This window comes from Osmerus mordax, chromosome 16 (assembly GCF_038355195.1).
Source record: "Osmerus mordax isolate fOsmMor3 chromosome 16, fOsmMor3.pri, whole genome shotgun sequence".
NCBI lineage: Eukaryota > Metazoa > Chordata > Actinopteri > Osmeriformes > Osmeridae > Osmerus > Osmerus mordax.
Window position 1 is genome coordinate 15,162,661 of NC_090065.1, and position 17,225 is coordinate 15,179,885.

General features: G+C 46.8%; 1 protein-coding gene across 2 annotated transcripts in view; it reads left to right on the forward strand.

Annotated features, from left to right (window-relative positions):
* The window catches only part of LOC136959533 (zinc finger protein 521), an 85,637-nt gene extending 70,077 nt beyond the window's left edge, over positions 1–15,560 (forward strand). For both annotated transcript variants that reach the window (XM_067253898.1, XM_067253899.1), the window contains exons 7-8: positions 2,286–2,401; positions 14,540–15,560. In XM_067253898.1, the coding sequence (XP_067109999.1) occupies positions 2,286–2,401; positions 14,540–14,569 (146 nt within the window). In that variant the 3' untranslated portion in view covers positions 14,570–15,560. The remainder of the gene's footprint in view (positions 1–2,285; positions 2,402–14,539) is intronic.
* The last annotated feature ends 1,665 nt before the right edge of the window (positions 15,561–17,225 follow it).

Here is a 17,225-nt window from a genome sequence, read left to right on the forward strand (position 1 = left end):
GTATACTAGAACCATAGCCCGTAGCATTTCTGAATGTAGTTTATCAAATCTCCTGATACGATTTGATCAATGAGCTAAGGAAGACAAAGACGGAAAAGATTGAAACTCCAAGAATCCTGGGGTCAAATGAAATCCTCTTTGTTTAACATGATCCCACTCTGTTTAACATGATCACTACCCCTGTTCTTGTCCTCCAAGAGCTTGAATGACCTCAGTCCAACTCAATATTGATGTGTGTAACATTCCAGAGGCATGTCGTTTATGTTGTTGGGGAAACGTAGGGTCCTGGCACTTTGCCCGCAAGGCTTTTAGCCTTCATCGTCCACTTAGTATGCAGGCGGCTGAATTAAATGTGGAGTTATGAGTTGATGTCCTAGCTGCAGTGAGCTGTCACAACAATGTCTTGTTGGTGTTGGGGTCACAGAACGTATAAACACAGTGATTTGTGTGGAACAAAGGCTGGGCTGACACCTCAGAGGTGTGTGTGGTTGATTCCTGATTTAAAGGCCCCCCAGTCTCCGATCCATTTTTATTTTTGCTGTATTGGCTTTTTCTTACGCTTCCAAGCCAAAGACATAACGAAAACCTCCTGTAGTTGGTTTGACCCGTTTATTTATGCAGACGAAACACAGCTATAAAAGAGTGGCTATTGTCTGCTAGACTATTTCTTTTTTCTTTTCTTTTTTCTCTCCCTTGAACTCGAATAAAGTATTTTATCAACAAAAAGTAAGCTGCCAATGTTTGAGAAAGCACAAAGCAGTTGTAACCCAGAGCAGCCTCTGTATGTTATAACCGTGGTACGAGCGTGTTGTTTTTGCGAAAGGCTTCTTTCTCTAGCAGTCTCCATCTCCTCTCCATCTGTCCCTGTGGCGCGACAATCGCTCATTTCAGAAGTGGGCCATTGCCTTGTTGTTTGTTCATTAGCGAGAGGCGGTTGATTTTCTGGTGAACACGGGGGCAGCCATTCCACAAACATCTGTCAAACGGCACATTGGTAGTCAGGAGGTGTCAGTGTGGAGGGGACGGTGCTGTAGGTCCAAACTTTTCATTGCTGAGGTCAGAAGTGTGGCAGGCATCTGTCTGCCGTCACTAAGCCAGCCTCAGGCATATATACAGCTCAATAATTAATATAGCCTCTCCCAGGTGCACTCAAATTGGGACATGTTGATGTTGCCAAGCTTCCCTCGGGGGCACCAGGCTGACACGACCCCAAAGTGCTCTCTCTCTCCCCAGCAGACAACTCACCTTTAAGGGCTGTGGTCTCTCAATTCCCTACCCGCACCCCACCGGTGCATTGCATTAGAAGAAAAGTTATTTTAAGCCGCAAGAAATTCAAATGAAGCCCCCACATACTAACTTTTTCCAGAGCATCCAGACCTCAAGAGACCAGACAGCCGTCCTTAAAGCACAGGGGTCTGGGATAACAAACGGCATGTTTGAAGTGGTCCTCTGAGACAGCAGAAGGAGAGACACACACAGCACAAACACACACAGCCTTGCAGTCTCTCTCGTCCTCTCTCTCTCTCTCAAAACACACACACACACACACAAACCCTTCTTCCACACACACTTCTCACTACTCCACCAGTGTGGACTATGGCTTAATTAAAGCACAAACGTAAGGTTTATATGTTTTAAGCAACAACGAGTTGTGTGTTTCTATCATAGAGACTGTAGTCTGAGTCTGCATAAATAAATAGTGCAAGCACATGAATATTTATATTGTCAATATAATTAGCGATGTAGACTAATGGAGGCCATGTTTTGCACTTGAAGCCATGCCAATTTTTTTCGGGTTGTTTATTTTCTGGCTTGTTGTCCCCACAGTAGTTCTAAATAAAGAACATCATTATTCCCACAACATTATACAGTCATTGGCTCCAGCGAGGCTCCTATGACCACTCTGTTCAAACAACCGCTTCCATGGCTGAAATCAAAGCTGTCATTCTTCTCTGCGTTAACTCATCCCAGTTTTACAGTGTAGGTAGAAGCATTAAGATGACTGAAATGTCGGCATTTTCCCTGCAGACTATGCATGGACTATGCTCATGTAAAGCTTAAATTCACACATCACAGCAGAAATTGTTCTACTGTACCTCGAGCAGACCCTACTGTAGATGTTTGATGGACTCGATATAGATTGAATGTTTGATATTGTACCTCGGAAATCTCTGGAGAAGCTTTTTTTTTCAAAATACATTATTAACCATGACTGTCTCCTCTTTTTCCTTCTGCCTTTCTCTTTTTTTCTCTCTCCCTGTGTCGGCCTGTCTCTCTCTCTGCAGTGTTCGTTCAGGCCAGTAAGCTCCAGCAGCACATCTTCTCAGCGCACGGCCAGGAAGATAAGATCTACGACTGCTCCCAGTGTCCTCAGAAGTTCTTCTTCCAGACAGAACTACAGGTGAGAGCTTCAAGCGAGGCGTCAACATTTGAGGAGCACGGCCACCATCCAACACAAACACGTCCTCACGTGCACCTCAATCCACACACACACATTTGCCTCATTGAACACATACAAACGTGTACACATACAGTTTAAGTCGCAAGTTCGCATACATGTCAGACAAATACATTTAAACTCAGTTTTTCACAAGGACAGACATTTAGTCCTTGTAAACATTTCCAGTCTTAGGTCAATTAGTCTCACTACTTTACTTTAAGAATGTGAAATATCATTTTCAAAATAATTATTTATTTGAGCTTTTATTTATTTCAGCACATTCCCAGTGGGTCAGAAGTTTGCATACACATAGTTAGCATTTAGTAGCATTGCCTTTAAATTGTTTAACTTTAGTCAAATGATTTTGGTAGCACAAAACATTTGCTTGTGCTATCCACAAGCTTCTCTCAAGAAGTTGCTGACATTCTTTCCCATTCCTCCTGACAGAACTGGTGTAACTGAATGAGGTTCGTAGGCCTCCTTGCTAGCACAAGTTTTTCCAGTTCTGCCCACAATGTTTCTATTCGATTGAGGCTTTGTGAATTATACTCTTAATACCTTGACTTTGTTGTCCTTAAGACAACGTTTGAAGTATGCTTGGAGTCAATGTCCATTTAGGAAATTAATTTGAGACCAAGCTTTAATGTGTCTCCATCCTGAGGGAAAGAACAAGTGTGTGGTCCCAGCGTGTTTATACTTGTGTACTATTGTTTGTTCTGATGAACGTGGTAGTTTCAGGCATGTGGAAATTCCCTCCCAGTGATGAACCAGACTTGTGGAGGTCCACAATACTTTTTTCTGAGGTCTTGGCTTATTTATTTGGATTTTCCTATGATTTCCTATGATGAGTTTGAAAGTAGCTTTAAAATACATTCATGGGTACACCTCCAGTTGACTACAGCCAACTTTCATGTATATAAACTTCTTGGTACAAACCACCAAAACACCAAAACGTGAATTCTGTGGAATGTTTAAAATTAGTTGTATTAATGACTTAAGCTAAGTGTATTTAGTGAATTTCCAACTTCAACTGTACCCATTTGCTTTGTTTAACACACTCACAAAAAACACAGACTCACACAAGCTCATACACACAGCACCACGGGCACCATATTTGCCACGCTCTGACTACATCCCCAGTCCCTTCGGTTGGGGTTAGAGACTCAGAAGAAATGATTTCTGTTTGTTACAAAACTAATTTGCGATCAACAGATATGATTTGATTTGCTTATTAGTCCAGTGAAGCGCTAAAATATCTGGAATTAGCGGATTAGAGGACGCTTCTTTTGGGGGGGGGGAGTGATTACATACGTACTGTATGAAGGCAAAACATTGTTGAATCAATACGAATGAATCTCTGTTCACAATCACACAGGAAGCCTTGTGGCTAAATATGATCTTAGTCTGTTGGGACAATCCTTCTGCCCTTCAACAAAGTCAGCATTTGGACTGTTGAACTCTCAATGTTATAGGGATAATCCTTTTTCGAGCAATCTTTTCCTACCCTCTTTCCCTCTGAGAACTTGAGAACAGTCAACATTATATTATAGTTCAATGCGTCTGTTTGTATTCAAGCTGCACTCATCTCTTCGGGGAATTTTTCTACCCAGTACAAGGCACTTGTCTCATATCCAAGCCCTTATTTTATTACCTTGTGTGACTGAAATGTTCGGGTAAGGATATAATAATCTGATGAATATACCTCGCTCACCTACAGACTCACTGCCAGCTACGTTCATTATTAGCATTCATGAGTCAATGCAGCATGTGAAACACTTGGTGGTCAGCACGTGTTGCAGGACTGGATTTTTGAGGCGCTAAGAATTAGCATCTAGCCAGGCTAAGGGGGTCCTGGGCATTAGCCCACCATTGATCAGGCAGAGATTTGAATTGAGATTCAGTAAACACACAGTCTGTTGTCTGCCAAGAGGAAGGTGAACACAATCATTATCCATCAGCCGTCAGAGTCTGCAACCATGAATAAAACAACTTCTAATGTACCTAGCGGTCCAGGAAGGCTATTAGCCAGTCTTGTGTTTCTTCCTCAACTTTGTACGAGCTAGCTAGCTATCAAGTTCTCCTTCCCTTTCCAACAGTTGCTATTGCACTGTGGTTCTCCCATGTTGAACTCTCGTTGGCGGGAATGTTTTGTGTGAAGCTGGGTTGTTACAGGTACCTGTAAACAATCTCAAATAACCTGGGGATGTTTTCATACTTTTTGAGAGTCTGACATTTTTGGGGATGAAGTGATCTCCACCTCCTGGAGGGGTTGTTTCATGCATGCTTATATTGTTCTACACTCTTTGGGAAAAAAGCAAGAGCAAACATGAAAGACCTGTGGTACTTTGTTGTGAAACAGGGTGTTGTGAGAGGAGAAATGTGTCGTCGTTGGGGGATAAGACAGTGATTATACCCAACCTGTGTGCAACACTCGAAAGGCAACCCCCTAGTGAGTTCATGCAAACACGCGCGTGTGCACACATGCTTACACCCGCTCTCTCTCTCTTTGTCTTTTCCTCTCTTTTTCTTTCTTTCTCTATCTTTCTTTCTCTGTGAAACATAAAAACACAGCTTTATCACACTCAATCAGTGCAGTCAGGTGATAAACACAAAAATCATCATGTAACTCTTACAGTTTTGACCCAGACTGCTGAATTAACCTTGTCAAAAGAACGATTTTCTTATCGTTTGATACAGTAAAGTACATTTTTATTGTTCATACCAACTTGTTTCTATATTGCATGATGCATACAGTGCAGGTTTGTGCAGTGGCTCCAAATAGTTTTGTTTACTGTACTTGTTTTGGAATGGATCACACGTCAGAAACGTCTTTCCCTCCGACACCAAGCTGGGGTTTGTCAGTCTGTGTGAAGTGGAGCTGTCTTCCAGCCATGGGCCGAGCAGCAAGCTTCCCCCTCCTCCCCCTCCTTCCCTCCCTGACATTCTGGCCCACTGGCTGCCTACCTGGGCCGCGCTCATCTCTCTCTGCAGCCAAAGAGGTCAAAGGGGCGGCGCAAGCTGGGAGCCGGAGCTCGGCTGAGGGGAGGGCTGCCACGGCAGGCACAGAGAGGGCTGCCACGGCAGGCACAGGGAGACAAGAAGAAGGGAAAAAGGGATCTTTTATTAATTTGACTCTGAGATGCCTGGAACAGACCAAAGACTGTGACAGGTATTTCTTCCAACACCCCTCCCATCCCAATTCCACCCCCCCCCCCCCCTACCCACCGCCCCCCACCCCCGCAACCTCCACCCCACCCCTCCGCGTGAACTCGTACCCTGCGAGGGGGCGAGCCAATTTTCGCCGGCCTGTCGAGATGGATGATGGGAGAGCATCCGTCTAATCAGCCCTCCCAGGACCCCCCGCCCGGACACCCCCCTTGGACCGGCCAGATTGACTGACTCCTGGGCCTGTCTGCCCCAGAATCCTGAGTCCAGAGGAGACCTCTCTCTCTCTCTCTCTCTCTCTCTGTCTTTCTCCAGTCTCTCTCTTTCTTTCTCTCTATACAATTCTATCTGTTCGTACCCATCCCCTTTCTCTTTTTCTCACTCCTTGTGAGACTCATAGACCACCATTCCTGTCTATCTCTCCAGAGATCTCCCATCTCCCATTAAAAGATAGAGTAGGGTGTAGATATTTCATGAGAAGCTGATGGCGAGGACCAACTGTATGGTGTTTGTGCTAACAAGGGCTCTTTTTTGACCCTAACCCACCACCTACCTCCCAAAACAACTCATTTCTGTGCTCTCCCCCCCATCTTAAATATGATACATGCTTCCTTTATCCCACAGACAGCCTCTCCCTAGTCCTCCTCTCCTCCAGCTTCAGACTGACATCTTCAGATTCTCTGCGGAGGTATGAAACTCACAAAAACATCAACTTTGGCTCCTTCCCCCCCCCCCCCCATTCGTTTGAGTTTGAGCGCCTGTGGCTCTTCTCATTGCGTAAAGGGACTGAGACATTGACAATGCAGCTTTGCTGGATTAATTAGCCCGATTCATTAACTGATAGCGGCCCTGTATTAGCCACAGCTTAAAGCTGACATTTCTATGAGTGCCGTTCATTTATAAAGCGGACGAGTCCAGCTAATCATCGTCCCGCTAGCGATATTCCGCCTGGGTGTGATTGGAGGACTCCAGATGATCCCAATTCCTCATAAGACCAGACAATGAGACTGAAGTTACACAACGAGCAAAGGCGACATTCTCAGGATTGAGATTCCTCCCCTTCCTTTTCAACTTAACCCTTTGTTTTCCTCCACCGCTCTCATTATGATTCCGCGGAGGTGCGGGTACTCGATTGTAAGGGATTTGAGTAAGTCCTGTCAGAGTCCTCCAGTTGCATTCGGGAAAGAAGGGAGGAAGGGAAAAAGAAAGGAGAGAGGAAGAAGGAGAATGACTAGGTATGGAGGCTGACTTCTACTGCTCACACGCCCGCAGGACATGCACCTTAATTGGAGTGTCTTTTAAAAGGATTCCTTCAAAGAGCGTCCGAAGGCTGCCAGCCTTAATGAGAGCTGGATGTGACAGAAACATGTCTGTATCATGTTCTACTTCCCTACACAAAAATGAGGCTGTCCTCTTCCCCATCATGACCATTCTGCCAAACTGTGACCCACTCCCAGATTTGAATTAACACTATTTATCAGTGGTGATGTGGCACAGGGTCAGTGTAAACAGGCACACCTCTGTCATACTCACATTGGGAAAGAAGAAGATATATATTTTGGAATTTCATTATTTAGAAATTCACCAAAGGAAACACATTTCCTGTGATGCGAGACAGATATAACTTTCTTCATTTCAAAAATGAAATCTGGAACATGCCCCTAACCTTATGTACCCCATTTCTCAAAAGTGTCGTACAAATCTGCATTTGTTTGGCCCACAGTGGCTTTGAAACACAACTCTCTCTCTCTCTGAATGTCTTGATCTGCCAAGTACAACAAGCCTCGCGAGCATCTGAATGTCGGTTTTCTCTTCATAAACTAGTTGATTCTTACATCATCATCCAGGATGCTCGCTGTCCTGTCAACGATTAAAAAAATCGGAGTGACAGAATTTATAGTGTACAAACAACAGTTTGTTTGATGCTCCATCATTAATATTTAAGATGACTTATAATGATGTATGAACGTTCTGATCAAACACCGCAACTGTGTGTGCTCTAAAGGGCGACATGAACATTCGCAGATCAAGAACAACACAATGAGGTGACTGTGTTCCACATCTGCAGGTGAAACACAGTCAAGCAGTGCGACAGACCTAATGATCCTGAGATCACACATGCTCTCGGAGTGTGTGGCAGCGTGTGTGTTCTGCGCGTGTGTGTGCATGCACGTGTGTTTGTGCACTGTATTTCTTTTGTTTCTCTCTCTCTCAGGGTCTGATGTGCGCATGCAAACACACTGTCTGGAGGGAAACGTGACAAAAAAAAGTCCCAGAAGCCTTTGAGGCGTTCTTTTTTTCTTCTTCCTCTGCTGCACCGTTGGGGAAAGTTAAAGCCAAACAAAGGAGAAAGAGAGAACACTGCTGGAATCCATCAGAAGATAGATTCACATATGTATTTGTGTTGTACTTTTTTTACTTTACTTTTTCTAACTTCAATATCAGGACAATCCTAAGTGTCACATGATGAACGCAGAGCAGGTTTAATCCAGTCAAATTGCTCAAGAGTTTCTTGATTTTCAATTTAGATTATGAATAGAAACTGCTATAGACTGCTGCTAAGAATAAGCAACATTCAAATGTAATGCCTCACAAATCAAAAATACTACAATGTGCAGTGATTAGACACAATGCAGTGATTGAAAAAAAGCCAATTATGACTAGCAAAAATGCTAACGTTCAGATTCTGCCCCTCAGCAGAAGGACCCACTCTTGTCCTCTTTCAGCTCCTCTAGTAAGGCTACATTATCTGGTTTATACAAATGAGAAGTGCCGATTCTGTCCTAGAAAATGTTTAGCAACTGCTGGTGTGTGTACATCTTTGTGTGTGTGGAGTGTGCGTGTTGCGGTGGGGTTGGTGTGTGTGTGTGTGGGGGGGGGGGGGGGGGGGGTGCCATTGCTCCACTGTACATGGCATCATGTGACTGAAGTGCTTAAATGTGAGAGTAATTGTGTTTTGTTTCGGGGACTGACATGTGGAGCCCCGTGGCCCCCATCTTCCTCCCAGTGACAGGCACAGCCCCCCACCCCCTCCTCCCTCCCTCTCGGAGTCTAATTAGAGGATGTAGCCCAGGGCTGGCGTCCCAGGAAGACCCATCCCCCCTCCCAAGATGGCTCCCCTAAGAAAGCCCTTAATTGGGTTCTTTAGTCATAGTCTTCATTTTAGTCAGAAAGGCATCTGTGTTGGCATCACCTTACAATTCGGTTTGTATCTCTCTTCAGTCTCTCTCGCTCTTCCTACCTCATTCTCTCTCTCCCATATCTGCCTCTCTCCCCTTACTTAATGAGGCCCCATAATAACACAGCAGTTGTGCAGTTGTTTTGCTACCTCAGTCAAACAGCGGGATCACTGCATTGTGTATTTCTAGTACCACTCACTTGTCTCACAAGACAAGGTAATGAGTATCATTTGGAGCAACAAAGCACTTGGCCTCAAAAAGGGCCGTTTGTCTTTGCTGGTTACACCTCCGAATTATTTCCTGCTTGTTTGGGTAGTTAAGACGTCTAGTCGCGCTGATACCCTTATCTGCGACACAGCTATGGGATGAAAACAAACACATATATGTAGGAAGAAAGTGTTCTGAAAGACCCGGCGTCTTAGCTGCACAGCACTGTATGTCCACTGCTCCCAAGACACCTCGCCTCAAACAAGACGCTTGGTTACCAAGGAGACGGTACAGGTTGTGGCAAAACGGTGGCCGGGGTCAAACGTCCCTGTGGCCTGATAAGTGTTGACTGTGGAGTATGCCAGCTGCTATTTCTTTTTCTTATTTTTTATTTATTTTTTGATTGTGTTCTTCATGGGCTAAACTGACCAGCCATGAGCCTGGCCCAAGGCCAAAGCAGGAAGGGATTACACCCCTAGCGGACTGGTCAGCAGTGGGGATCACACACAGAGAGGGGGGAGAGGGAAGGAGACAGAGAGAGAAAGGGGATGGTCTCGTGGGACTTCATGGGCCTGACTCAAAGACTCCGTTATGGATCTGTGACAGCGTCCAAGGAGCACACTTTGCCCACACAGCAAACAGCCGGTCCGTCCAGTCGAGAGATCAAACCAAAACAAACACAATATCCATCTAGTGAGGATTTCATGGGGTCGGAACCCCTCGAACTAGATGACCCAGTGCTCAAATCGTACCAGTAATCTGAAGACACCTTCTTTGTGGTCCTCGTTCCTACTGAAACTCCTGACTGATGCTGTGCTAGTTCCTGTTGCTCCAGATGTTGTCATCCCTCAGACAGCCCGCTGGAACACCGGGCTTTCACATGCATGGGGCCTGGCCAGAACTCAATATGCTTGGCTGCATGACAACAACAAAATGGTGGATGTCTTGGCTCAGTCTAAATTGTGGGATGAAGTACAGTAGTTATAGATTTTGCGATTCTCGAGGGTCCAGGAGGCTGATGTCCCATCGACAGACAAATGCATGATTTAGGTGAAGCTCTCTTGCTGCTTATAACTCAGGTGCGGAATCCAATTTGAGTTACTTAGTTTGGGAGAAAAATATGTTTTACTGCAGTTTTACAGTGCGGCCAGTAGTGGAATATACAGAAAGGTTTTCCATTCAATCGGAGCTTACCGTACATGTTTTAATAACCAGAATGTGTTACTTTCCCTGGTGTAAGTGCTCCACCGTTCCTACCCCCTAGCCTTGTATGACCTCTCATTCTCCTTGGTGTGATTCCAGACATCCCTTGAGATACTCATTAACATTGCTCACTGGATCAGCTCATCACTCAAAGAAACTTCTTCTGGGGTATTTTTGCAGGACAGAGTCAGATAATAATGCTATAACATGCCCTAATGTTTCTTGCGTAGGCTGCTCTCGTATATACCTCAGCGTAATTCCCTATCAACAGTTGTGAGAGTGCTCGAGGCTATTGTGTCGTTTGTCATGCCGGCCATGTTGTAGGCCAGAAATGGTGTTTTACCTGGGGAGGAGATGAGAGTGGGCTTGGAATGGCCACAGGTTCGTTTGGGTTTCCTCCGCAGAGCTGATGTAACAGCCACACCTCGGTTGCTTCACTGGAGACCGGGCACTATCGACGGAGGGCCAGAGCAATGGGAGACGACGTGAGGAATGATTAGTTCATAAATCAGCTCCCTGGCCTGCCCTGCACTTTTCCTCCCTCTCTCGGCCCCCTCTCTCTCTCTCTCTCTCTCTCTCTCTCTCTCTCTCTGTCTTCATGTCTCTCGGCCCCCATTTCCCTCTCTCTCTTCATGTCTCTCTGTTTCTATCGTCCTCTCACCATCTCTGTATCTTTCTTTCTCTATCTCTATCATCCTCTCCATTTCAATCTTTCTGTCTCTTTCTTCTTCTTCTTCTCTATATCTCACTGTCTCTCTCTCTCTCTCTCTCTCTCTCTCTCTCTCTCTCTCTCTCTCTCTCTCTCTCTCTCTCTCTCTCTCTCTCTCTCTCTCTCTCTCTCTCTGTATCTCCCTCTCTCTGTCTCTGTTTCTGAGTCCATCTGCCTCTCTCTGTCTCTATCTCTCCCTCTCCCTCTCTGTGTCTCAAGCTCTCTCTCTCTCTCACACAACCTTTCTCTCTTTCCCCCACCTCCCCGCCTCCCCGCATCTCTATCGTCCTCTCCTCCTTTCAGGTGGTGTTAAATTCCTCTGACATGTTGCACCTGTTTGCATGGGCACACAGGACCCCTGCCAGGTTGGCGCCCTCCCTCCTCTGGCTCCCTCCTTCCTTCCTTCCCTCCCTCCCTCCCTCCCTCCCTCCCTCCCTCCCTCCCTCCCTCCCTCCCTCCCTCCTCCACCCCCACCCCACCCCCCGCCTACCCCACCACCCCCCCACCCCGAGGAGGTTGCAGCAGGATGATGTAATCAGATGAAAGTGTGCGGAGGGGTTAACGGTGGTGGGGAGTCAGCCTGGGGAGGAGGAGTAGGATGGGGGGAGGGGGGGGGGGGGGGGTGGCGGGAGGGGAGATGCAGCCTTGACCAAGGAGAGGCGGGGCTGCGCAATGTTATTGATCAGAACCCAATTTAATTTAGATGAGGACTGACTGGAGGTGGTTTACCTGGCCTCAGCCGCAGCCTTGACACTGCAGTGGCACGCTGTGGTCAGTAGAGGGACAGTAGAGGGGGGACAGGAAGGAGCTGGGTGGAAATGCAGGGGGAGGAGGGAGGGCAGGAGGAAGAGGGAAGGAGGGCAGGAGTAGAAGAGGAGGAGGAGGGTGGAAGGGCAGAAGGAGAAGAGGGGGGAGGGAGGGTGGTAAGAAGACAAGAGGAGAAGAGGAAGAGGGTGAGAAGAGAAAAGACTACAGATTAGAACATTACACAGATCAGAACCAAAAAACTATTTGCTGTGTCATTAGTGAACAAGGACAATGGAGAAATGTATTTATTATGGAGTGCAATTAACTTAATTGTAAAGTGTTGCTGCCCATACTATATTCTGGATACTTACTTAATTAGATAGAATGGTGTCTGCTGTTGTAGTTTTAAATAACCTGAAATGGTTTCTTCGGACAGTTTTTAGTTGATAAAATAGCTTAGTCTGACTACTTCACTGCATCAGTATAGGTAGACATTAGTTGGCAGAAACAAATGTGGAGGAATGTGAGAAGAGCAGAAAGTTGAGTTCTGAGGTCTTCTTTTATCTCTCTCTCTCCCCCCATCTCACTCCTCTTCAGAACAGTGCATATCCACTCTGCAGAGTTCAATATCCACAGAGGTAAAGGTATCATTTTCTCTTTTAGCCCCCCCTCCTTTTCTTCTATTTCCCTGCAGCCTGTATGGCTGCTGGTGCCACTGAAGTCGTTTAACACCGTCCTTGAGAAAAAGCCCTCAGTGAGAAAACTCTTGGCATGTTTAAGGGAAAAGGTAGAATGCAGTGTGTGTCAGCCAGAGCTGGGATATGCTGGGGGGGTTGGGGAGTTTGGGAAAGGGGGGTGGACATTCCCCAGAGGGGTTATTTTCCCCTCTAATAGCTGCTACGAGCCCTACATTATATCCAAGGAGCTACGTTCCTTTGGGGTCCACACAGACATGCACACACACACGCGCGCGCGCGTCGCGCCAACTCTTCTGTGTGGACACACAAATGCACACATGCAAGCGCACAGAGAGAAAGAGATACTCTCACACACACACACACATTCCCTCTCAGCCGCCTTGCTCGCTCCGTGTCAATATCCTGCCATTTGAAGTCACGTACTGCAGGGGCTTCTGGGAGCCTCCGAGGAGCCCGGCTGACGGGTAATGGGCCGCATTCATTAAGGAGGTTGCCGTGCTCCTGTCCCTCCCCGGCAACGCCACGGATGTCTTCACCGGGAGTGGGGGGCTGGGGGCGGTGGTGAGGAGGGAGGGAGTGGAGGGACGGCGGAGGGAGGGGCGAGGGGGGGTGTTAGTACCGTAGGGAGCCTCCTCCAGACTCACTTAAAGGAGCTTTATTTCAGTGGAGGGGGAGAGAGAGTGAGAGAGAGAGAGAGAGAGAGAGAGAGAGAGAGAGAGAGAGAGAGAGAGAGAGAGGACGGGGAGAGAGGGAGAGGAAGACTGCCTCCCCCTTTTAGAGTGGGGCCTGAGCGATCCTCTACTAACCCTTACAGGGGTCAAGCTCCTGCCCCCCCCCCCCCCCCCCCCCCTCCGTCAAATAGCTTATTACCCCACCTGTCGGAAAGTAATCGCCCCGACTGAAAGGAAAGCCGCGGAGGTGTTTAAAAGGTTTATGTGGAGGCACTTGAAAGGGTGAAGGGTGCAAGGCGTTGGGGTCCAGGTCCGGGGGGGTGGGGGGGGGGGGGGGGGGGTGGAGGGGGAGTGAAGAGAGAGAGGGGGGGGGCTAGTAGATGTCAGCCCTGCCAGAGGTTTTGCTACACCAATAACACTGAAGGTGACTGCCTAGGTAAACTCACCTTTGTGTCACATAGCCTGCCCCAACCTGTTTTTTTAGGAACTGGGGCCGTTTTATGGCTGCTTATTTACAGACAGCTGTGGGTTTGTGTGTGTCTGTGTATGTCTGTGTATGTCTGTGTGTGTCTGTGCATGCGTTCTGTTGAATGTGTGACAGGTGTGTGTTAGTCCATGCCAGTTGAGAGAGTCCAAGGCCGTGTTTTTAACAGAGCGCAGCAAGTGGGGCATGTAGTTTGCATTAAAGGGATTAGCAGTCACTTCAAAAGATGACCTGGATTCTGCCCACCAGGGACACCAGTTACACACCCCCTGGTCCACGCTCCCTTTAAAGAACCTGGCACAGCTGCCCCACTGCAACCACTATCAACGGTCTATGTGTGTGTGTGTGTGTGTTTTTTGTGTGCTTGTTTGTGTGTGTGTGTCGGTCTGTGTGTGTTGGTCTGTTAAGGTGTGCGTAAATGCATGTGTCCAGTAATGAGTGTACTCCCACACCAAGAGAATGTCAGCTTGTTTCTGAACACCACAGATTGGATGTGAATGATTGTATGTATCTGGCTCCTGACGGAGCAATACTAGTCAAATTTCTTCCAGAATAATCAAACCCTAGTCATAAGTTACTGGTTATTATTCCTGTCGACACAAGCGAGCTGTTTCCATGGCCACAGCCATTGATTGGATGGCAGGATTCCTGAGGATTGAGATGCAAGAGGTAGTCAGGCCTCATGTGTCCTTGTGTCAAGACAGTGACTCCACCAGGCGTGTGTCTGGAGAGGGCCTGATCGACCCGCTCGCAGGTTGACCACGGTCCAGGTTGATTGGATTTGGATAATCAAACCCACATATGATGTTAGAAGATGACATTCCCAGAGTCACAATACGGTCATTCCATAGCTGTGAAATAACTAGTGGTAATTCATCGGCAAATGAAAGACTTTTGATGGCGAAGTCAAATAAAACGGTGTTATTTACATAATTTGAGAGCTTGTTGTATATGAGATTGGACATGATAATGGCGTAATCTGCAAACGTTTTAGTGCGGCTGTTGATTTCGCTCGCTCCGTCCTTGTCTCCTGCAGAACCACACGCTGACCCAGCACAGCAGCTAACGTGGCGGCCGTCGTCACTGCCTTGGGGGAAGGAGAGTCGCACAGAGAGGTGTGGAAGACCCGTCTGACCAAGGACGACCACAAGGGCCGACTCCTGCCGACCACTCGCGCTACAATTCTGTTTCTACGTGAGGAACAACGTCAAAGAGCTTAAGAAAAAGAAAACTTAGCAGACAAGCTGAAAGAATGAAAACAAAAGATTCAAGCAAACGCCACTTGGAAAAAGAGGCCGTCTGGTTTGTATATAGAATTCTTCATGTGTTGCTTAATTCCAGCTATATTGCAATCTTATACAGTATTTGCCAGTGTACAGTTACAACCATTTGTTCCCCTTCCCCCCCCCCCACACCCAAAAAAGAGAAAGGGAAGAAAAAAAAATAACAATGCCACTGTCAATCAGTCCACATGGAACTCATTCACACTTGTTGGAGAAACAGGGTGCCGATCAAGACTGGGACTAGGCCATTGGAAGCAGGAAACTCTTTCAGGACTTTTTGTCAGCGCACACACAACAAGTGTATGTTGCACATTAGAAGGGGGAGGCTGAATGCTAGATCATCGGCACTCTGTATCCTAATGTCACCTCAGCAACAACATGGCTGCCAGTCGACCAGCTGAGGGTTTTTTTCTGGTTTGCCCACGCACTCTCCAAATGAGAGAGCTAGAATTTTGGGAGGTGAAAAAAACAGAACAGAACTCCGATATATGCAAAAGCAGTGACAACGATTTGGAAAGACTAGCACCGCACCTCTCGTTGGTGTAGGAACAGAGTTGTGAACCCCCCCCCCCCACCCACGCAGCCGTACCTTGACCCCCGCCACTACCCCCTCCTGGACTGGCGGTGCACGGGGGGACCCCTAGACCCACTCACTCAACCTGTACATTTCTGTTATTAATGTTTACTGCTTGTACAAGCCTGGAGACGACTGGAAATGTTTCTGTTTGTCATCTCTGTATTTGATTTTGCAATGGGGAGTAAATCCATTTTCAATGTGGCAGGGGGGGGGGGGGGGGGGGGGGTAAAAGCGCCGTCAGTGTATTCCACAGGTTCCACCCAAGGGTAGGGTTTTGAAACTGTGTCTTGGGCTCTTGTGGCGAGCTCCTAAGCGATCTCCTCTTGTTTCCTCGAAATCTCATTGCTCTGCTCAAGCTGGAAGCCGTTGTGGCGATATACACGACTATAAATCATTCTGTTATGTAAATGTTTTGCATTCATTGAACCTGAGATGCACTTTTGTATGAAACTTTAATGTTTTGACCTTTTGATTGAGAATTGTTCGTACTCAGTTTACAGGAAACCACCATCTCCTGCAGCAAAAGGACAGTAATATCTGATGTTATTAAATTGTATTGTACAAATATAGAGTTCTGTATTTGGCAGAGCTCGTTTTTTGTGTTGCACATGTGATGGAAATATTAAAACTGTATGAGAAAATGGCTCCAATGTCCTTTGTGTGTGTGTGTGTGTGTGTGCGTGTGTGTGTGCGTGTGTGTGTCAATCAATATTCAACCAGTCAGACACCACCTTTGACAGCGAACACAATCATCCTCGATAGCTTACTTAGCATGTTTTCATTAAATCAGATCGCATCCTTGTTTTTTTCTTGTTCCCTCATGGCTCGTGGCTAACGAACATATCAGCGTCTGAAAGGAGGTCTGTGTTATTAATGACTCCATTACCCATCACCCTGTGCGGTCCCATTCTACACACCCTCGCACCAGGCCTATTAGGGACGCGCCAGCACTCCAGGGGACCAATAGAAGGATTCTCTGCCTTTGCCGAGTGGGACAAAGGCTGTGCAGTAACATCTGTCTGTCTTTAAAAATGATTCATCATACAGGAACGATAACAGGAAAACTCACCCAGTGTAACACTACGTATCAAGCTACGTGTCAAGCGTGTCTTGTACAACACATTAAGACTAAAGTACAGTCAGACAGTCTCACAAAGGTCGTACAATATCAAATACTGTAATAGCTCTGGGTCTTGGGAACCAATGTAATGATCATGTTACACATGTATAGTGTAGCCTACAGCTTCTGGAGGTTTTAATGAGCATCCCTGGTCATTATTAGAACCCTTCGCCCACATCAGTAGTGGTACAGTCCATCTCTACTGCTTTAACTGTCTTACTGAATGCAAGCTGGGCATCCATTAAACAACTTTGCTAGCTATCTGCCTGTGCCAGGCACTTTTAATAAGCTTCAAGGGCATTTGAACTGGTCCAGAACTTTGCTTTGCCAGAGATGGACTGGCCCACACCATCAATTACATTAAATTGGGTGGCGGCCTCCAGCTCATATTTATGATTTAATTAAATTCACTTGTGAGGCGTATCCGAACCACTGCAGCCTCCCTATCGCCGCCAGCTCAGAGCAGCACAAAACACACATGCACACACACAACTAAATACAAACTGTCTCCATCTTCTGCCCAAGTGTAAGACTTTGTGGGCGGGTTTTCTTGGCAGGGACACTCTCGAGGGTTCATTTAAACCAATATCGTTTTACAGTACATCCCCCCAAAGTAGGCTAGTCTCCATCAGCGAACCTGTGCAGTGATAACTTTGTTGGGCTGATAGGCACTTGCCGCTGTTAGAGTCACCCCAATGCTGCTTCACTCACAACGTGACCCTCCATGCCAGAAAGACTCAGA